General features: G+C 37.0%; 3 protein-coding genes across 5 annotated transcripts in view; 1 reads left to right on the top strand and 2 right to left on the bottom strand.

Annotated features, from left to right (window-relative positions):
* The first annotated feature begins 3702 nt into the window (after positions 1-3702).
* fgl2b (fibrinogen-like 2b) lies at positions 3703-9335 on the top strand. The gene is made up of 2 exons (XM_084398085.1): positions 3703-6927; positions 7929-9335. Exons 1-2 carry the CDS (start codon positions 3729-3731, stop codon positions 8630-8632), a joined length of 3903 nt encoding a protein of 1300 aa, XP_084254211.1. The 5' UTR covers positions 3703-3728; the 3' UTR covers positions 8633-9335.
* A 13-nt stretch (positions 9336-9348) lies between these two features.
* On the bottom strand, positions 9349-11207 carry tmem60 (transmembrane protein 60). Of its 2 annotated transcripts, XM_084398087.1 has the most exons (3): positions 11089-11207; positions 9928-10380; positions 9644-9769 (listed from the first exon to the last, which is right to left on the bottom strand). In XM_084398087.1, exon 2 carries the CDS (start codon positions 10341-10343, stop codon positions 9939-9941), a length of 405 nt encoding a protein of 134 aa, XP_084254213.1. In that variant the 5' UTR covers positions 10344-10380; positions 11089-11207; the 3' UTR covers positions 9644-9769; positions 9928-9938. The 2 variants fall into 2 exon arrangements, with proteins under 2 accessions (XP_084254212.1, XP_084254213.1); XM_084398086.1 differs by having other exon boundaries at positions 9349-10380.
* A 4753-nt stretch (positions 11208-15960) lies between these two features.
* immp2l (inner mitochondrial membrane peptidase subunit 2) overlaps positions 15961-22097 on the bottom strand; it is a 91272-nt gene continuing 85135 nt past the window's right edge. The window contains exon 6 of one of the 2 annotated variants that reach the window (XM_084396894.1): positions 15961-16811. In XM_084396894.1, the coding sequence (XP_084253020.1) occupies positions 16668-16811 (144 nt within the window). In that variant the 3' untranslated portion in view covers positions 15961-16667. The remainder of the gene's footprint in view (positions 16812-22097) is intronic. The other variant, XM_084396895.1, reaches the window with a different exon arrangement.

Raw genomic sequence — 22097 nt, forward strand, 5'->3', positions numbered from 1 at the left:
TGAGCATAAACAACATCTGCAAAGTTACAACGCTCAAAGTTCAAAGCAAAGGGAGATATTTTCTTTTAAAGAAATCGCTTTTTAAGGACTACAACAAACGGCTGGTAGGGACTACAGACATTCCTCCCGGGTTAGTGACATCACCAACCCTAAAATTTACATAAACCCCTCCCCCGGCAACGCGATTTATAGATTATCATAACAGAATATGCTAATCAATGAGTAGATAACTACACATAAGCTAGATAAATTCATCAACTAACCATTTAGAAATGTCCTGTTGCATTCTACGTTGTCACCTCTTGAGTCTCTCCATCATTGTCTGACTCCGGTTTGAACATAAAATGCTAAAGTTTTTTAAATGTTCAGTGCATGTCTGTGTGAGGTAAAAGGACACAAGCTGTTGAAGCTCCGCCCTCTGTGCCGGAAGCAGCAGCTCATTTGCATTTAAAGGGACGGACACAAAAACGGTGCGTTTTTGCTCACCCTCAAAAAGTGACAATTTTAACATGCTATATAAAAAATATCTGTTGGGTATTTTGAGCTAAAACTTCACATACACACTCTGGGGACATCAGAGACTTATTTTACATCTTGTGAAAAGGGCATTATACCACCCCTTTAAATGCTTTATTTTGAGATATTTTGAGCTGTTGTGCAGCAGTGGCCAAGGTTTCCTTTCAATCAAATGGAATAGAGAAGAAATTCAGAAATTAAAATGATTTGTTCTACTCTGTACAATATACACTCTGTGTCCCACGGTGAAAAAGTCATTGATTGGCAGAGTAACTAAACATCTGTTTTAAATCACAGCTGACTTAACGTGGACTACATGTCATGTTCTATTCATTTGCAGCTTAAAAAATGCAACCTGCCCTGTCATCTTATCGCTACAGTAGTAGTTCACCCCAAAATTAAGATTCTGTAATTATTGCGACTTTTTGTGAGAATAAGTTTAATCCTATGTGATCTCTCATAATGCAAGTCTGACACCTTCACTGATCCCAATATTTGATTTGTCATATTTATTACATTACAATTAGTGTAATTTCAGACTTTTGTGCAGATTGGAGGGTTGAAACCCTGCACAAATTTACAATTAAACTGTTTAAATTGATTCCAAGATATTCATCACTGAGAAACAAAAGCCAAGTCAAGAAGTCGCCTGTATCATTGCATGCAACAATGAGAGGAATCCTTACAAGCATTAGCCAACAATTTAATTAAGTCAAGGCTTTTGTAATACAAACAATCGGTCTTGACGTTATCTGTTGTTGATGCACTGTAACCATTAACTCCAGATGTCCCTTCTCCAGTTTGAAAATCTGGTTAAAAGCGGCTAAATCTCTTCCAATCAGCTTTGGGTTTCCCACAGAATTTGCCTCATTAGTGTTATATAACTGTTAGAAAACAGTCTGAGTGCACTTGTCTGTTCTTTTATTGAAATTACATAACCACTACTACATCATGCAAATGTGTCAGAGTAGCAGTCACTAATGTGGTACTCGAACCCAACCGGCAGGTCAAATGTTTGCGCGAGATGGTTTATGGAAAAATCTCAGTGTTTACACAGACACCGATGGGCTGAACCATCCCATTAGGATTTCAAACTGTGACATAATAAAGGGCACCAAACAATAACAGTCCTGCCTATAAATGGTAAGGCTTTTCTTATTAGTGGTAATAAAACTGGGAGTTGGCTCGTAATACATCAACTGCTGAGTGCTATAAAAGATTATACTTTAAAGACGATCAATTCTGTTTGGACACAGGTTGACATTGTAAACATTGGTGGGGGATTTAATTTTTTTAATGAAATTAGAGAGACTTGGACTCAATGTTTTCCCCTCTTGCCTAAAGTCTGGACTACTATGGCTCCATTGTTTAAACAAATGTTACAACATTTCTCGTAATGACATTTTCAGTTTGATGTGGCGTCGCCACATCTCTTTAACATCAACATTTGAGTTGCAGATACTAACAAAGGACGTGTGTCAATACATGTGCTCTTTCGAATGGGATTTGGATTTCTGCAGTTTAACTAAATTGGAAATGTCCATTGTCTGGATGTGGGCATTACCAAAATGCTTTGAAGGCAACTTAAGTTTGCTCGGTGGCCATCTTGATAACGCCCCTGGCAGCTGTTTGTTGTCATGCAATCTACCTGAATGGGGAAAGACCAATATCTTAGAACATGTTTGTCAAAATTACATTCAAATAACATGGTAAATAAGGAATAATTTCAGACAACAATATCATACATTACTGTATAAATACCGTAATCACAGACACTCCCGTCCAGGTGGGATAAGAGTTCTCAGAGGATGCCTGAAAGCAGTAATTTTTGGTTTCAAAATTGTTAGAGGTTTTGTGGGAAAAACAGGCTTGTTCAATTCATGGTTTAAATGAAAGTATGAAAGAAACACAAAAATATCTAGGAAAATAGTACCATCTGAATAGACCTTTAGTCACTTTTTAGAGTGCAACTGTAATGCAACTGTGAATCTTCTGTGGCTTGGGTGCATATGTGTGTGTGTGGGGCATGCTGCTTTATTGGCAGGATGTTGAGAAGCTGCTGCCATCATAATTCTCACACATATGCATATCTGCACATGCGAGAAAGGAAATGACATATGCAGAGAATGCATTATGTTCTAGATTAAAGACTGATCGTAACTGTGATGGTTTAGATTAAATGTCAGGGTCAGCCAACACAAATGACTTTGACAAATCACATTCTGCTTCTCAGAAGCGTTTAAAAAGCTTGAAATAATGTTAAAAAAAAGAAAATGTGTGTGTGCTGTTTAACAGTACATACACAACATTGCTGGTATTTCAACACTGTCTCTTGAGAAGTCATCATTTTAAGAGATGAAAAAAAATGTATCAACAATGTACAATGTATCAAACAAATGTATCGAAATAAGGGTAATCATTTTATAGAGACCAGTGGTAAACAAATATGCATAAAACAGAGATTATTTGCTGCTTAAAAACCATGGCAATTAAAACATTGCAATAATAATAATTAAGTACTTTTATCTTGTTTTGTCATTAAAATCTGAAAATCCTTAAAACAAGATCAGTTTAACTGAGAAGCAACTTTTCTAGATATTAATGCTGTATCTTTAATACAAGTGCATTTTGTCTTATGACATTAGCATATTTTATTGTTTTTAAACTTGTTTATACTTATACAGCCAGTGCAATAAGACAAAATACACTGTATTCAAGATACATTCTCTGAGTAAGCAAGTATTATGCCGTGTTAAATGTATCCTGATTTAAGAATTTTTAGACATTTTAACTGGGGAAACGAAACAAAAAAGACTAAAACTTTTTTGCATTCTTCATAGACACTGTATGTGTGTGTGTGTGTGTATATATATATATATATATATATATATATATATATAACAAATTTATCAAAAAAATTTTTACGTTTTTATTTGTAAAATAAAAGTATTGTCAATAATCATTCCTTTTTTAATAAGCAAAAAAGACACAATATTGAGATAAATATTATTGATAAAATGAGTATATCCTGTGTTGACCGTTCTGCAAAGAGGCTGTTACTTTATGACTCTTTTTGTTGAGAGTCATCACAGAGCATTGCCCCTCTCTGAGCTCTCGTACTTGTATAAAGGGAGGTGGTCCTCCAATCCCTCCTATTCCTTCTCTCTCACACTCCTCGACACTGATCAGACCTGCTCACCAAACAGGACACAATGTGGCTCGCTGTATTTTACATATGGGGAAGCCTGTTATCATTTTCTGTGTGTGACATCTGCCCAGAAACCTCAGAGGACGCTACTTCATGGGTAAAGCTGAAGCCCCTGGGGCACTGCGGGGATGAGGAGAACTTGTGCCCATATCGACTTACCCTCCCTCCTCTCTCAATCCAGCTTCCCAGGTCTTTTATGGAGCTGGAAAAAATGGCCAAGGAGCTGCACAACCTAAAGGAAGTGGTGAACCAGCTGAGAAAGGACTGCCAAGAATGTAAGGAGAGGCATAGTATTGAGAGGGGTGAATGGAAGGACCACAACGAAGAAGAGGAAAAGAGACCTCAAAGTCTAAGGCATAACATTAGCATCAAGGAGACACAAAGTCATAGTGGAGAACAAGTTGTCCGGATCTTCACTTCAACCCTACCGCAAAGAGACACATCAGAAGGTGAAGGAACTGTCAAGGGTGGTGTGAAGAGGCTCGATCATTCCATTCTGGAAAGTCAGAGATGGAACATTGATCTAAACCAAGGCACCACAGATCAGAGGTCTGAGATGAGCGGGGAAGTAAAAATATTTAACCTCTCGCTTGATGAGACACCAGAGGATATATCTGAGGTCAAACTGGTGGCCTCACCTACGCCTGAAGAGAAGGAACTCAAGCCAAAGCAAAGTGAATTAACAGAACCATCTCTTCCTAGAAAAAAGGACGATGTACAATTCGCAACCCATGGGAAACTGCAGCCAAACAACCTCAGGTATGGACATGTAAGGAACATCAGTAGCATCCTGGCGGCGAGAAGAAGAGTGCAGAATGTGCCTGATCCAAACAGGTTAAGCAGCATTTCAAGAGATGCTAACACTAATACAATGGATTTAAGCACATCAGCTGGGAACAGAAGGGTTGTAAAGTTTCCTGGAGTAGGTGGACGATTGAGGCCAAAGGGATCCTACATAAACAGCAGAGTTGTCAAGGCTAACAATGAAGACAGACTGAAGAACCCTGCTTTGGTGAGGAAGACTAATCCACAAGCTGGGGACATATCGGTCAAGACTGAGCCAGAAGGGGCTAGATTTTCCCCAGCGAGAAGTGGTGTTATGAGGGTAAAGGAAACAAGTTCTCATGTAGCAAACACAAAATCTGGTGTAATCAGTGGACTGATCCCGTCAATAGATGACCAAAACAAACAAGACATCAGTAGGGTTTCTGGTCCCAGAACAGATGATGGACATGCCCTGAAAAATGCAAGCCAAGCCACTATACTTATTGAGGACAATTTGAGAAAGGTAAACAAGACTGAGATTGCAAGACTTCCAAAAAAACATAGTAAAGAAAACCAAGAGGATGTGAGTCTCATAGCCACAAATAAGTCAATCTCTAGCGTTGTAAACCAAGCTGAACAGCCAAACACATTTAAAGAGGAAAGGCAGCATGTGGGACTGAGTGAAAGTCTGGTAGTTATTAGTAGAGAGGCAGAGACTAGCTCCAAAGTGGACAGAGAGGACTTGCCTTTCCGAGGCAGACAGGTGGAAAATGAAAAATATCTAAACCCAAATACAGAAACTAATAATGGACAAATTGATTCCACAATTTTGGATAAAGCTGACATCACTTTGAATGAAAGGACAGTTAATCCACTGTCAGCAGATCTTAAAGATAAGATACAGCCAGGAACGTTCATTGAAGGGGCAAAGGAGGAAATCGGCATTGACTCACTGAGTGCAGGGACAGTGAAGAAGGACATCCCGAGGCACAGCAAAGCCATCTTGTTGGAAAAAGATCTAGTGAAGCCTAACCTTGTCCCAACTGTAAAGAGTAAATTGATCGATAGTACAGCGATTTTGACCAGTACGGTTCAATCACCTGTGGTAGGCCAGGGGACAAGGGGAATTTCAATAACTCCACTCAAAGCTAAAGTTGAAGAGGAACAAGCAAAGAATAGCGAGAACATCAGCAAGATACATGAAGTAAGTCAAGACAACATAAGATATGTGATGCCAAACCTACTAAGACACCCTGAGATACATCCAACAACTGTGATTTCACCTAGAGGCACCAAAATAAGACAACCTAATATTATAAACAAAATGTCAGGAAACAGGACTATTAGAGTACCTTCAAAGCTGTCCATTCCGGTCAGAAGCAGCAATATAGCCAGGAAAAATGGCACTGGAATTATAAAACAAAGTTCCATAAGGAAGAAGCCAATCTCTCAAACAGAGACAAATATAAACAGAGGCTTCAAGACAAAGGTAAGCACAGTGACTCAATTCTTCAGTCCCACTGGTGCAACATCTACTGTAGAACAAGAACAAAAAGAAGAAATCAAACACATCCCGCAGGTGACGAGGTCAAACGTGTTGGATAATCATTGGTTAAAATACAACATTACAGAGTCAAAATCACAATCAGAGATTCAAAATGCAGGTGATATACAAGATTTGGAGAAGATTCAAGAAGATAAGTACCGAATTGGAGACAACGGTGAGACTGTGTTGATATCAAACATTGGGAACCATGCAGAGGATTCTAAAACTCAAAGTGGAGTATCAAATTCACCTATTGATAGGAAAGAAAGCAAGATATTTAGTTTGGAAACCGCTGATACCAGCAGTCAACACCCATTTGAAGTGGAAAAGACCAGCAGCGGGAAGAAAAGGCCAACTGCATCCACCTTACAGAAAGAGAAACCAGGAACAACTCAATTCACAACCTCAACGCTCTCTTTTACGCACAAAGACCATAAAGATGGTTCAAAAAACATTCGTACAGTGACAAACATACATGATGAAATGGCTAAAAATGTCAGTCAGGATACACCCATAAGCTTTGAAAATATCGGAGCAACAAGAGAACTTGAACTTATTACATTTAATGAAGACAGAGTGGAAGAAAACCCTGGGGAGATATTATCCAACCCAAATAGTGAGGACACGGACCAAGGTTATAGTGAAGGGAGGAACACAATTCCAGTTGTTTTGGAAACGCTTACAAATGTTGAAGAAATTAAAGGCTCAAAACTTTTCTCACTCAGCCCTGAGGACACAGCTGAGGGATTTAAATCACATGCAGTCAGTGATGAGGTAACAGAGAGAGAGCAAGTAGAGAAAAAGATCAACAGCACCTGTTTCAGTGATTGTAACACTACGCCAACCCAAAAGTCTACAACCCAGACCAGGCCTCCATTGGACTCTGGAAGAGGTAAGGAATGTTCTTGCCCAACCCCAGTTGTTCATTTTTACGTTTTCTCCAAGGTAAAGGATTATTTACTCTTATTTCACACTGAAAAAAAGCACTCCAGAGTATTTAGAGTATGGCAGCAGTGCATGTTTATTTGACATAAAACTTACAGTACAGTGAAATAAGTCACTATGACTCTTTGTATAAAGAGGTTCCAGGAGAGTGCAAACAGCAACACATCTTCAAAAATGACTATAGGTAAAAGCAACCCAGATAATCATTTTATCCTCAGTATCCTCTAACACACATTCCTGTGACTCTGCACTTTATCTTTATCGTGTGATCAGATTCCAAAATGCTCCATATTAGGGATAAGTGGATATGGATCCTCATCTGAGAAGCAGATGTTGTGGTTTTTGTGAAGAGGACCAGCTGTAGGCATCTTCTTTTTTTCTGATGTATCAGGATGTGGTGTCTTTGTTGAGCTTGAGGAAAGGCTCAAAGTCAAAAACTTTTCAGCAAAGCATAATTAATGCATGAAGACAAAGTTCAGTACCATCCCGTGCCTAAATACACATGTCCAGTGATTGGAGGAAAAAAATAGGTGGTCCACATTGTTATATAAAACAGCCCTAGCATATCTCTTAAATTAAATATTAAGCATTGTCTGCCGAGTGCAGCTTTTTTGTTGGGGACAGATAACAATTTCAGTGCATTTTGCCCTGTTTTCATTAATTTTTTTTATATGATCCAGATTTTCAGCTGAATGTTTTTATTTCAACCCAATTAAATATATTTGTATTGCGCTTTACACAATAAATCTGGTTTCAAAGCAGTTTCGCAAAAACAAAAACAAACTCCTTAAAGGCTTCTATAGTTCTCTAGATGACAATTGTAAGGAAATACGCCCTAAGATGTTTAACCAAATGTAAGCATGCAGATTTAGGTTGTTTACACATTGTAATAGCATTTATCATCAACAGAGGGGTGAGGTAACCTAAAATAATTTTTATTGCCTACAGAAAAAGGACCTGCACAAGACTGCGCTGATTACATTACGAAATCACGAAGGAATGGTGTATACAGAGTAACGCCGCGGCCGAAAAACAGCACGTTTCATGTTTTCTGTGACATGGAGTCCTCTGGTGGGGGCTGGACGTTGATTCAGCACCGTTTTGACGGCAGCACAAGCTTCAATCGCACCTGGGACGAGTACAAGACTGGATTTGGTAAACTAATAGGGGAGTTTTGGCTTGGCAATGACAAGATTCACTTTCTGACAAAGGCAAAAAACATGTCATTGCGAATAGAAATCGAAGACTTTGAGGGTGTCAGAGAATACGCCCATTATGACCACTTCCATGTAGCCAATGAAAGCCAACAATACCGCCTGTCCATCGGTGGCTATTCCGGTACAGCCGGTAATGCCATGCAGTTCAGTAATAAATACAATCACGACCAGAAGCTTTTTACCACACCGGACAGAGACAATGACCAGTATCCCTCTGGAAACTGCGGGGCCTATTACAGCTCAGGCTGGTGGTTTGATGCATGCATGTCTGCAAACTTAAATGGGAAATATTATCAATCAAAGTACAAAGGGGTACGTAATGGGATATTTTGGGGTACGTGGCACAACATTACAATGGAATATTACCCAACCAATGAAAGACAAGCTTTTAAGACTGTTAGAATGATGATAAGACCGAAACATTATGCAAACTAATATTTACCTACCAATCCTAAAACCAACCAATTAAATTTAATTAAGCTATCTTTTGAATTTGTACGATAGAAGAAAACCGAAAGTCCTTAAAGGTAAAGTACACTCTTGTGTTACTGATCTATAATAGTAAATTGTCGGAATTGGAATAAACATTGACAAATGTTTCTGTATCTATGTTGTTTTTTGAACTGTACAGATATGCATTTTTATACACAACTGAGCCCTCTTGTGTTGCTTTATAAATACTGTATTGCATAAAACAATGCTATTTACAGATTCAGCTACTTTTTTTTTTTTACTTATAAATGTTTGTAAATCTGGGCCAATCCATGACTGTTTACATGGATATATGCACTATTTATTATCAGTTTTTTAATAGCTGAATTAAAGCATCTGTAATTTTCTATTATTTTCATTGCACCAAGTGTTATTTTCAAACATTGTAATTGTAAACCCCCAAAAAGTACCTTGCACAGACAATTATTTCTAATAAGAGGACATTTCAAATTCAGTAAAAAAGGTGGTTTATAATTACTTAAAATTTACTAATGAATAAATAAGAAATATAACTGTAAAGCAAGTAATAATACAAATTTCCAATCTCAAGAATAATTGAAAGCTGTGTGCTGAATTTGAACACCTCTGCATGATCTTGAAAACATCTGTAAATATAACTTATGGATGGAAAATAAATGTGCATCTTTTAATTACAAGGATGTTGTTATGTCTTTTTATTATTTACACACTCTGCGCAAGAGAAAATAAAATTTCGTAAACATGTATTATGCAAGTGCTGCAACGCAAAAGAAATAAGTGTATGATTAAGAGAGACAGACTTATAAATTATACACCATTAGAACATATGTCTTTTCCGTTAGCAAACCACATTGTGTTACAGTACTGGTTGGAAAAAAAACAGTGTGTATGCAGCATGTTAACTGTTATTTTTCAAATGTCCATTATGGTACGCTGCTAATGATCTCAGTGTTTCACTAAAATGCAATAAATATTCTAAGCAACATTCACAATCAGTCATTTCTGTCACCTGAGTGGAAACTCACCACTGAGCCAAAATTCGTTAACCTCCCTGCATCATTGTGAACACGAAACGTAGGCTATTCAGCTTCATCCTTGAGCCTGAAAGAAACAAGCAATTCCTGATAAAGAGCTTTAAATAGCTGTACATTCTTATTGTCCGTTATATATTCCCTTCCTTATGAATAACATCTACTTTCAAGATGATTTTACTCCTGAAGAATACAGTAAAGACTTCTCTGCTGGCTTTCAAAGAGTACCGTTCATACGTTCAGTCTCTTCTGAAGTGGAAAACGTTGTAGCCCAGCTCCGCCATGGCCCCGATGAGCAGAGCCCACAGAGGGATGCAAACCGAGCTCACCAAGACGTCCATTAGGTGCTCTAATTTGGCACAGAGAGTCAGACAAAACGCCAGTTTAAGCAGCATGGCCACGAGGTACCAAACGCGCTTCTTCAAGTTCTCCGTCCCGTTGCGAGGGTCGAACCCCGGCTTGCAGCGGCCTGCCATTTTGACAATGAGCATGAGGAGGAGAATAAGATCAAAGGTCCAGACAGGGAGGAAGATGAGGAACCAGCTCCAAGTGATCTTATTGTCTAACTTGAGGACCAGCATAATGAGGAAGATGAGTGTGAAGATCCATGTCAGGAGGACTCTTTGAGCAAGGGACATGTTCATTTGAAACGCTGGCCTAAGGGCACAGCAACAGGCTGATCTGAGAGAGAAGAAAAACAATTATCATCAGAAATATGAGTTCAATTTACATGCCAAACATTCAGTTAATTTCATCATGTTTCGAGATCAAGCTGCTAAAGGGGACATTTTAATTAATAATTTCACATTAATACCAATGTAAAGTTATATGAAAAATAAAACAATATTACTAATGTATTGATCATTATAAATAATAGTCGTTAAAAATAATATGCACTTTTTAAATTCAGTGTTCAATAGATGTTACGCTGATAATATAAGATGTATTAACGTAAATTGCATTATATTTTTATATTAAATATGCATTTTCACTAAGAGTCATATGAGATCATATGCATATTCACAAAACGGCTATGAGTAGGTTTAATATTAGTTTAACAATAAATCATTCATTATCACATCTTAAAATACTGCAATGGCCAGTGGTCAACGATTTATTCCATTTTAAACTGTTTTAGTTAGTTAGTGTCGCCAAGTCAATAGTTTTAACTACCAAACTGTAACTTACTTGACATGTCTCACTAATAACGAACATTTGCTTTATTTTATCTATATTTTATCTTAATTGTCCCATCCTGAGACATTCTCCAAATAAATGAGCTGTTCATTACTAGCACAAAACTAGCATAGACAAACCGGACTGCCTCTTTTTCATTGTATGAGGACAAACCCAAGAAAAGAAATAACGCATTGGAAAAAAAAAACTTACCAATGATGAAGACAACCCGGCTGTCCTTTTGGTTAGAAAGATGATTAAAGCTAATATCCCTTTCCCCACTGTATGATCACAGCTACAGTACAGAACAGACGTTTTCAAAACAACTTCTCTTCAAGGACTAAGTTGAGTGTGCGCAGCGCCACCTACCGGCCTGGAGGACGCGCATCACACAGCCCAGGGAGTAGGGATGGTTCACCCAAAAAATGAAAATTCTGTCAACATTTACTCACCCTCATGTTGTTCCAAACCTGTATGAGTTTCTTTCTTCTGTTGAACACTTAAGAATGATTATGACACAATTTTCATTTTTGTGTGTGAACTATCACTTTAAGCTGTCCAGCTGGCTTCTTGTTGGTCGAAGATGGTCTTCCAGCTTTTTTTTTCTTCTGTTTTAATCTCATTTTCCTCTTAAAGAAAACAGCACTGAGCAGGAGAATGGCAAAACAACAACAACAACAACGCTAGAATGCTATAAGAACGTTACTAAAAAACACCCTTGATGTCTCTATTCAGCCTCAAGATGGCGCTGCTTCACTATTTTAAAGTTGGTAAACAGATTCTGCTCTAGTGAGGCTCTAAAGATGAATTTGCCCTCGAAAGAATTTTCATGAGTCATTATCCCAATAAAATATAGGAATTGCATTTTGCTTTGAAGTCACCATGAAATCAAAATCGACAATTCTTGTTGTTTTTTGGGAATATTGCAGTTCTTCTTATAAATTTAGACATTTTCATAATCATATGAAATCATATTTCATAATCTTTAATCAAAATAACTTCCCCTCTTCTCTTCTCTTCGCTTCTCAGATGATGCGTTTACTGGCGTGAGGGCGGGATCAACCTGTCACTCACACGAGATCAACCAATAGCAAACATCAACATTCCAATCAATGCTAGATGGACAAAATCAAGTCCCGTCCTACATTTGATCTTATTCGAGAAGCCGTTTCACTAGAGGATAAAAGACTATCACAACGTTTCATGCCGACTTTAATTTCAACCTGTAAAATGCAGCATTTCTCCTTGCTCTTTAATTGCTGTGCCATGAAGGTTCACACCCCCAGGAGGAAAGAAAACTTTTCCGATTTCTCTCGGGTTGATGCCACACCTGAGATAACCATCAAAAACCACTAATTTCCAATATATTATTACAATCACCTAGTTTCAAAAATACCCTAGGGTCCAGACAAGAAGATGCAAAGTGTGCACTGATAGCATACAAAAAGCCACATGCATTCTGAATCAGTTAATGAGCTTATTACCCTTGTTGTGGCTGCCATTACTGAGGCCTTAAGGGGATGTCAGCACAAAAGCCAGGTTATAATACAGCGGCTTCTTTGCTCTGTTGCTTATCAGTGAAACCACACAACTGCAAGCTGCCTTGAGGCCCAGAGCTGAGGACGGTGTTTTAATTGGGTCAGTCTGAATCTGCAGCCTGTTGCCATATCATGAGCGAATAGAGAGCTGGAAAAAGCAACCCTCTGCCTCTTTATGGGGATGTAGAAGTTTCAGCCTACACACACACATTACAAAACATTAAAAATCGTAATAATTTCAAACTTTTGACTGATAGTTTATACAGCTTTTTCTGGTTAAGAACTGTAATCATTTTAAAATGGCACATCATCATATAGTGGCTCTGAGGGTCGAGAAAAGATTATCCTTATCTTTTTTTTTTTTTGCATAATTTGTTTCTGCAATCTGGTACAACTTTATGCATTGACTTTGAATATGAATATATTTCAAATTAAAGCTAGAGTCCTTTATATTCCAGTGCCAAGCACAGCTGCACAGTAAATATTAAAACAATATTCCCTAAAGTACCGCTTTACACATATAACTGAGCTTTGTGACCTTTTCATCTATTTTTGAGTGTATTTTAGCAACAAAGTCAACATTTAATGAAACCAGTTTGGCATTCCAACCTGAACATGTGGCAATGACAAAATTCAATGTCTATGAAAAGGACATTTAAAGGGACAGTTCACCCAAAAATAAAAAAAAATCTTAATTAACTCCACATGAAAATGGACCAATGGAAAGTTTCCGTGGTCGGCATCATCTTGGAAATGACGTTGGACGATCTCTCTGGGTTGATCCGCCGTATCCGCCTCACCTTGAGATCAGATGCTGGATATCATTTCAAATTCCAAGTTATCTGGAAAGCCCATTTAAAACATAAAAAACATGATGTGAACTAAATGTATCCACAGTCTAAAACAGCTTCATGCGAAACGCACACAGTTCAGATTGCATTTCCATCAACGTGTGAAAGCTCACATCTCTTTGACTCTGTATAAGGTAAATTCAATTTGGGGCTTCAATTTCCTCTTGTGGATATGTAATGTGGTTGTCATGTTCAATGAGAAATTGCTTCCTCTCTGAAGAGCTTTGTGGGCACTGAAATAGGTTGCTATGACATGCTCGTTCACCGTGTCCTTCTATAGAGAAGATTAAAAGCTTGATATTGAAATCATGCTTCGTCACCAATGCAAGACATCTTATTTACTCCGAATGGGCAAGGAACGCAGAATGTCAGACGTGAAAAACACTTTTCTGCCGCGTACACGCACACACCGTTAAAATCAAGGATCCTCAAGCCCCGCTTGGCTGCGGCTCCATTATCTTCGGTTCCGGCAGTATCCTAAGATTTGTGTCTATTCCCCAGCGCCCCAGGGCTGTCTCTGTTGATTTATGTTTGACAGCCATTGAACTCATCACAGCCTTGTGCGAATATCCGTATTGACCTGTGGCCACTCATATTAAATCCTATCGAGTTTAGTCTTGCATGATGTTCGACGTCCTCGAGGAAGGCTGTCTTAGAGCAATAGGAAAATTCATTGCTATAGCATTTAAGTGCAAATCTATCTTAGGGAGCACAAGATCGATACAAAAATGCATCCATTTGTGCTTTTACATTGGATCTGTGCATATGAAATACTTCATAACAAGCACAGAACAGGTGGATATAGCAGATATGACACAAGCAGAGGCTTAATTTGACTTAGTAAATGTATTAGAAGTTGCAAATAGCTGCCATAAAGACTATTACCACACCAAGGTTTCATGAGTTTAAGAGCTTTTTTTATTTTTTATTAGCCACTTGTATATTAACTACACATGTATAATATATGCATATATATATATATATATATATATATAAATATATACAGTTGTGGTCAGAATTAATGGAACACCTGGTAAATATGATCAAAAATGGCTGTAAAAAATAAATCTGCATTGTTTATCATTTTGATCTTTCATAAAATAAAATAAAAAACTTTTCATTTAAGTAAAAGAATTGAAAGTGTGTGTGTGTGGGGGGTGGGAAAATGCTTTTCTCCAAAACATGCTGGCCATAATTATTGGCTCCTTGTTATTAAATACTTTTTGCAGCCTCCTTTTGCCAAGATAACAAATCTGAGTCTTCTTCTATAATGCCTGATGAGTTTGGAGAACAACTGACAAGAGATCAGAGATCATTCCTCCATACAGAATCTCTCCAGATCCTTCAGATTCCCAGATCCATGTTGCTGCTTCTTCTCTTCAGTTCAGCCCACTCATCAGGTCAGGGAACTGTGACGGTCATGGCAGAAGCTTCATTTTGTGTTCTGTAACACATTTTTGTGTTGATTTTGATGTTTGTTTTGGATCATTGTCCTGATGGAAGATCCAACCACGGCCCATTATAAGATTTCTAGCAGAGGCCGTCAGGTTTTGATTTTTTATCTGTTGGTATTTGCTAGAATCCATAATACCATGTATCTGAACAAGATGTCCAGGACCTCCAGCAAAAGAATAGGCCCACAACATATAAGATCCAGCTGTATATTTAACCGTAGGCATGGGGTACTCTTCATCCCTGTTTGCACCAAACACATCTGGTGGGTTTGCTGCCAAAAAGCCCTTTTTTTGTTTCATCTGACCACAGAATCCAGTCCCTTTTGAAGATCCAGTCATGTCTGACCACTGAATATGCTGGAGTTTATTTCTGGAGGAGCGAGGAGGATTTTTCTTGAAACCCTCCCAAACAACATGTGGGGATGTAGGGGTTGTTTGGTTTTTGTTTTATAGGCTTTCTGACCCCAAGACTCAACTAATCTCTGCAATTCTCCATCTGTGATCCTTGGAGAGTCTTTGGCCACTCAAACTTTCCTCCTCGCCGTCCATTAAGATAATATAGACACCCGTCCTCTTCCTGGCAGATTCGTAACAGCTTTAGTTGATTGGAACTTCTTAATTATTGCCCTGATGGTGGAAATGGCTTTAGATATTTTCTTACAGCCACTTCCTATTTTGTGAAGTTCAACAATCTTTTGATGCACATCAGAACTATATTCTTTGGTTTTACTCATTGTGATGGATGATTCAGGGAATTTGGCATTTGTGTGTCCTCATATTTAAACTCCTGTGAAACAAGAAGTCATAGCTAGACAATTTCATATTCCTAGTCACCCTGGTGTAAAAAAAAAAAAAAAAAAAAGGTAAATATTAATGGGAATATACTTCTGAGATATTTTACTCGTAAATAATTCTAGGGGTGCCAATAATTGTGGCCAACGCGTTTTGGAGAAAAACATTTATTTCATAATGTGATTTCCCCCCCACTTTCAATTCTTTTACTTCAATGAAAGGTTAGATTTTTGCACAAATTTTTTATGAAAGATCAAAAGGATAAACAATGCAGATTTATTTTTTACAGTCATTTTTGATCATATTTACCAGGGGTGCCATTAATTCTGACCACAGCTGTATATATACACAATTGTATATGTATATATATATATATACTGTATATATGTGTGTGTGTGTGTATATATGTATATTTTTACTAAATGCTACTTTCCTCTAAGAATTTTTCTTATGGGTTTTTAAAATAGTAATTTTGGGTTTATCAGTAAACTTCTGTTTTGTAAATCTGAATATGCATACACTACAGTTCAAGTCTGAGGTCATTAAGATTTGTTTTGGAAGAAATTAATACTTTTATTCAGCAAGAATGCATAAAACTGATCAAAAGTGACAGTACAACCAGTTTACACAAAAATATGAAGAAGCACAACTGTTCTCAACATTGATAATAATAAGAAATGTTTCTTGAGCACCAAATAAACAGAGTGATTTCTGACGGATCATGTGACACTGAAGACTGGAGTAATGATCTTTTTATTTTTGAAGAATTAATTTGACAATTCTTCAAAAATAAATAGGTTTAACTTGCTGATAGTCTGTGATACTGATTACTTGTCCATGTTACAAACAATATATATGTATAACGTTGACCTTTAGAAATAAATAATTTGGCAAATGTATGACAATGTGTTTATTGCTAAAAACTAAGTGTATAATAGATTTTGCCTTTATCTGTGTGTCATTTGATCCTCAACCTGGCACAGACCGGTCAAAACAGACTACAACTGACAATATCTGCCTAAACTGGGGCTAAAAACGGCATAGTCTTTCTTAGGATCTGATTTGACCCACATGGTATCAACAAGAACATTTCTATAGTCCACAGCACATGACTTTACATTTACTGTACATGAGGGTTGACATGGATGTCCTTCATTTCAGTCATCATTACTGTCGTCCGTCGCTCCATTCCAGTTTAACAGTGGTCTTCGGTCTGATGGGACAGACGGCTCGATCCGCTGCCACCGACTGGGCGGCCAGATGATGTGAGACGCCCGGCCGTGGATAAGACCCAGGGAAACCTGCAGAGATCACAATCATCAAGCTAAACTACCACGAAAAGCTCTATAAAATCAAACAAAACGGTCAATTTCTCAAGGAGAAAGTAGCTTTTGATAGGCTGTCGTTTAACAAAGACCAACTGGGACTAGAATTAGATGCTTTTCTCATCTAGTGAATACAAAGCAATATTTCTCTAGCTAGAAGAGAACAGGACCTCATTGCTTTTTATAGCCAGAAGGACATGGGAGACATTCCAACAAGCTCCCAAAAAAACGTTGATTTGGAGGGTATTGTAAATACCTGCGAGGTTTGGAGGGACTTGAAGGGGTGATAATGTACTCAAACCTGCAAGGGATGATACAGACCTCACAAATCTTTGGGTTTAACAGCATTACGAGACCGCAATACAAGTTTAAAATACTACAGAGAAGCTCTGAGAAGAATCTTACCAGTCCAGAATTAGTTTTAGTTTTAGTAATTTCTTGTGGGTTTTTTATGTCTATATCTGGGGCGAGGCTAGAAATGTTCAAGTGGGTGGGCCTTCATAAAACAAGATGGGCAAAGTGTAAAGTACAATGACAGTATAAATATTAGGCCTATGAATTACTTTTTTTTTTAAACTATAAACAGATCGGGCTTTTGGTTAAACACGCAAATGATCTCATCATAAACAAGTGTCTGAGTTTGTGTTAAAGGAATTTAACGGATTCCGTGCTAGACTTGGTTGCTTGTTGTTTTGATATCCAATTTAGGCTTTTTAAAAGTAATAAACTTATAGATATTTGCTTTGCCATTTTCAAATTAAACTGAAAATCTTACTACGTCCTTACATGGTAAAGATAACATTGTTATATTTTATAGCTTTTCCACTTGTCTATATAGTTTTGATAAACCTGTTAACCACCACCCCTGTTTTGAACCTAGGCCCTGTTTACACCTGGTACACTCAAAAAATGAATTTTTGCCTCGTTAAATTAAATTAATTAAATTAAGCAAAAGTAACACAATTGTTTAATATTTCGTCACAACTTAATTTAATTGTGTTCAATCAACCTAATATATTTAAAACTGAAGTTTACTTAATTAATTTGTGTGAAAACTACATGAATCATTTTTGTTGACAACTAACTGGGCAGTGGATCTGTAGTTCCCAGCATGCTTTGCAAGGGACTGCATTAGGAGGGTAAATTTAGGGATTAAAGTGTTATTTTATGTGTTTTTCTGTAAATGGAAAGATGTTGTTAGTTAATGTTAGTGTTTAATATTCACTAATGTTAGAAACTTAGAGGACTTTCTGTAATGTTTTTAAATTGTGTGGTTACCATCATTATGCAGAAGAGTGGCGACTGTGTTTAGTTTAGGGCTGTGGGCACTCAGTATATTACATGCATTAAACCTCTTTTGCAGACCTGCATAAGTAATATTCAATATTACTCTGTAAAAAGTGGTTTTAATTAAACTGAACACTAGTAGCTCCTATTATTGGTAAAAACTGTAGAGTAGTGGTGGGCGATACTGCAAATTTCGTTATCGATCCGATACCAAGTAAATACAGGGCCAGTATCGCCGATACCGATACCGATACTTTTTCATTTTAAAAGCATGCACTTGAACTTGTATGCACTTTCCTGTGCTAGAGCAGTGTGTCATGATATATGAGGTGAATGCATCATTAATATGCTAAATTTGAATACGTTCTCATGACTACTAAATATTTTGTGATTTGTGCTCTCAACTCGCCTGTAATTAGTCAGTGACTTTTACAAAACTACCCTAATTATAGTACTAGCCTATTAGTATTTAGTATACTAGCCTACTGTTCAAAAGTTTGGGGTCTGTAAGATTTTTTATTCTCTTCTGCATTTATTTGATCAAAAATACAGTAAAAACTGGAATATTACAATTTAACATAGGTTTTCTATTTCATAGTAAACTGTAATTTATTCATGTGATCAAAGCTGAATTTTCGGCATCATTACTCCAGTCATGATGATAATTCATTTTAATATGCTGATTTGCTGCTCAGGAAACATTTCTTATTATTATCAATGTTGAAAACAGTTTCATATTTTTGTGGAAACCATGATACATTTTATGCAGAATTATTTGATGAACAAAGTTGAAAGAACAACATTTATATGAAGTAGATTTTTTTTAACAGTGTAAAACCCTTGACTGTCACTTTTGATCAATTTAATGCATCGATCCTTGTTGAATAAAAATATTAATTTCATTAAAAAAATCTTACTGACGTCAACATTTTGAACCGTTATGTACACTTTTGGTTTGTTTATTGCGAAATATCTCCCGATTGTTTCTCTGTCATTTAAGCAAGGCTTTGTTTCCCAAACGCACTGGGCCTGTGAGCTCAGCGAAGCACCAGCATCGAACGCTCTCTGTGATTGATTGGTTTCGTTTTGTATCCGGATGACTAGGAGAAAAGTTCTATCCTACACAATTATCCGCTAACATTCGCTTATTTTTCAACTTAGAAGCTTATTTTACGCACTGAATTGCGTGATAAATTAATAAAAAATGACTGGTAAAAAAACACACATTTGGATCGATATTTTTATGTGAGGATCGATCCTTTTCGATACCACGTCAGTATCGATATATCGATACTTCAGGATCGATCCGCCCACCTCTACTGTAGAGTCAAATTAACTAAAATTATAATGATGGCGATTTTAGACAGGGCAAAAATTAAATGTAGTCAACCTGACAAAACTTTATCTAGCAGGAATGACTAAATTAATTTAAGTTCATACAACAAGATTACAACAAATCATTTCAAACAAATTAGATTTTGTTGGAAAAATGTAATTCATTTTCGTGGAAAAGTTTTCCTTAAAGGTATAGTGGAGGATCTTTCTGAATTTTAGATAAGACCCGCCCTCTCCACTTTTTGAAAAGTTTGATTGATTCACCAGAATGATTGACAATTAGGAGGACCAATAGTATAGGTGATCCACCCGGAAGTAAAAAATGCTCCGCTATACCTTTAATTTAATTAAGTTCGTTCAACAGCTTATTTTTTTTAGTGTATAAAGATGCGCTTTGATCGATCAGATCACAACTGGACGACGCTAAATACAATACAAGTGTAAACGTGGTCTAAAACGTTTTGAGCTTGTCAACTTTCGACCCCTTGCAGAGGTAGTCGAAAACACATTTGACCGGATTGCTTACGCTCATGTGGTCGAATGTGTTCAAACAGCTGCAAAAGACCGCCTACTGAGCTAACGTGTAAACATTATGGGAAGCGCTATAGCCAGATGGGATTTAAACTTAGTCGATTGGAGACCTAAGTTTGGTTTGCAGATGAAAAACGTAACCTCTCACCATTCCTGATGTCTAACCTCACAGCGTTCGGCGTGATCTTATGGCTTTCAGAGCTCTCCGTGTTTTTCTGTCATCTTTGTGCACGTTCATAAGTAAATTGTGTGTGCTTATCTTTTGATATTTCACATCGAAAGATGTGAAAAAAACCCCCATAGATTTACCCTCATAGACCCTCCCCTCGAAGAAATCAGGACAGAAGTGGTTGAAAGTGAACAAAAGTGGAGTCTTCACCCACAAACGTTCTACTTTCTTCCTTTTGTCTTCCACTGTAGAAAGGAGAAAGTACTATGCAGCCCTACGAGGGTGAGTAGGCTAAACGATGACAGAATGTAAATTTTTGGTTGAACTATTGCTTTAATTCCACAAATTGCATGTCTGAGTCGAATCCGTTTGACATTTTGCTGTTTTGTGGGCAAAATAAACACACAGTCAGGATTTTGTGACCTGACTTTCAATCAGTGCTTTGGGAAACGCTGGAGTCTTGTCTGTATTTTTTAGAATAAAAATATTTCAAACTACAACATTAGAAGCCAACGCAGAATTAAAGATCAATCTAAATTCTCAGAAAGATTTAAATGTTGTCTTGAAAAAAAAAAGACACGGTTTTCCCTCCATACACACGTAAGCAGACACATCTTGCTGCATTATTATACATCAAGTCAAGGTAAAAGTGAAAGCAATTGCCTGAAACATCCAACAAGTGCATTTGCATAGTAATTTAAAACAATGCTTTTCGCCAAATATATCCCTCCCTTGCATGTTTTGGCCCTGGTCTTTGGAGAGAACAGAAAGCGTTTTGGGTAATGGATGTGAAACAATAATAAAAGAGACCTAGGAAGTATGTGGTTCAGTGAGAAACGTATTCATTTGCTTTCTGACAAGAAGCATCATTAAAAATCTGCCTGAGGACAAACCTCAGCGAGTACTGAAGGTACACAACAAAATCATGCTGAGTCAGTGATTTAACAGACAGGGCCATTTGTTTTTCTTTCTCAGTCCAAGTAAGCAAAACCCAACATTTAAACATTTCAAGGACGATTCTGAGCAACAGATCTTGATGTATTGTGAATGACTGTAGTGAGAGAGGTCACAGTCTGAGTTGAGACGGGAGAAGGAATCATTTCTCTGTTTAATAATGTATCCGAGGATCCGTGCAGCAAAGAAGCATCTTCAAAGAACCAATAATACCTCAATCTCTATACCTTACAGACGAGCACATCAAGGCTGTTAACAAAGTCCCCAGAAAGTGGCAATCTTTGTCTTTTTGTTGAATTTTTTATAACCACATCTATTTGTGGCTTCCAGAAAACATCCTTTGAAACTGCAGTTTTCATCGATCACCTGTGGCATCAGACGAATGTATAACATCAAGAGAAAATGACTACCTGAATACTTCATTTTGAAATTTAAAATTCATATTCATATCAAATGAATGCATCTATGCCTGCTATAGGCAATTCAATAACTAGTTATGTACGTTATTTAGGCCTACACTGCCGTTCAAATGTTTGGGGTCAGTAAGACTTTTTTAATATGTTTTCGAAAAGAAGTCCCTCTTGATTTATTTGATCAAAAATACAGTGAAAATGTAATATTGTTAAAATATTATCATTATTAAAATAACTGTTTCTTTCTGAATATATTTTTTAATGTAATTCAGCATCATTCATCAGCAATATGCTGATTTAATGCTCAAGAAATATTTCTTATTATTTTTATCAATGTTGAAAACAGTTTATTTTTGTGGAAGCTGTGATACATCTTTTCCAGGATTCTTTGATTAATAAAAAATATTTATTTGAAACAAATCTATTGCAACATTATAAACATCGTTATCACTTTTGATCAAATGCACACATCCTTGCTTAATAAAAGTATTATTTTCTGAATGGTATGTATATACAAAATATTAAAAATAAATAATATTATTAATAACATATTTGAAACCTATTGGTAAAGTA

This window comes from Rutilus rutilus, assembly GCF_951802725.1.
Source record: "Rutilus rutilus genome assembly, chromosome: 23".
Taxonomy (NCBI): Eukaryota; Metazoa; Chordata; class Actinopteri; order Cypriniformes; family Leuciscidae; genus Rutilus; species Rutilus rutilus.

Bases quoted from the DNA above. Each gene is read 5' to 3' on its own strand.
- fgl2b (XM_084398085.1), top strand. From the start codon at position 3,729: ATGTGGCTCGCTGTATTTTACATATGGGGAAGCCTGTTATCATTTTCT. The intron at 6,928-7,928 runs GTAAGGAATGTT...TATTGCCTACAG, and splicing joins TCCATTGGACTCTGGAAGAG to AAAAAGGACCTGCACAAGAC.
- tmem60 (XM_084398086.1), bottom strand. From the start codon at position 10,343: ATGAACATGTCCCTTGCTCAAAGAGTCCTCCTGACATGGATCTTCACA.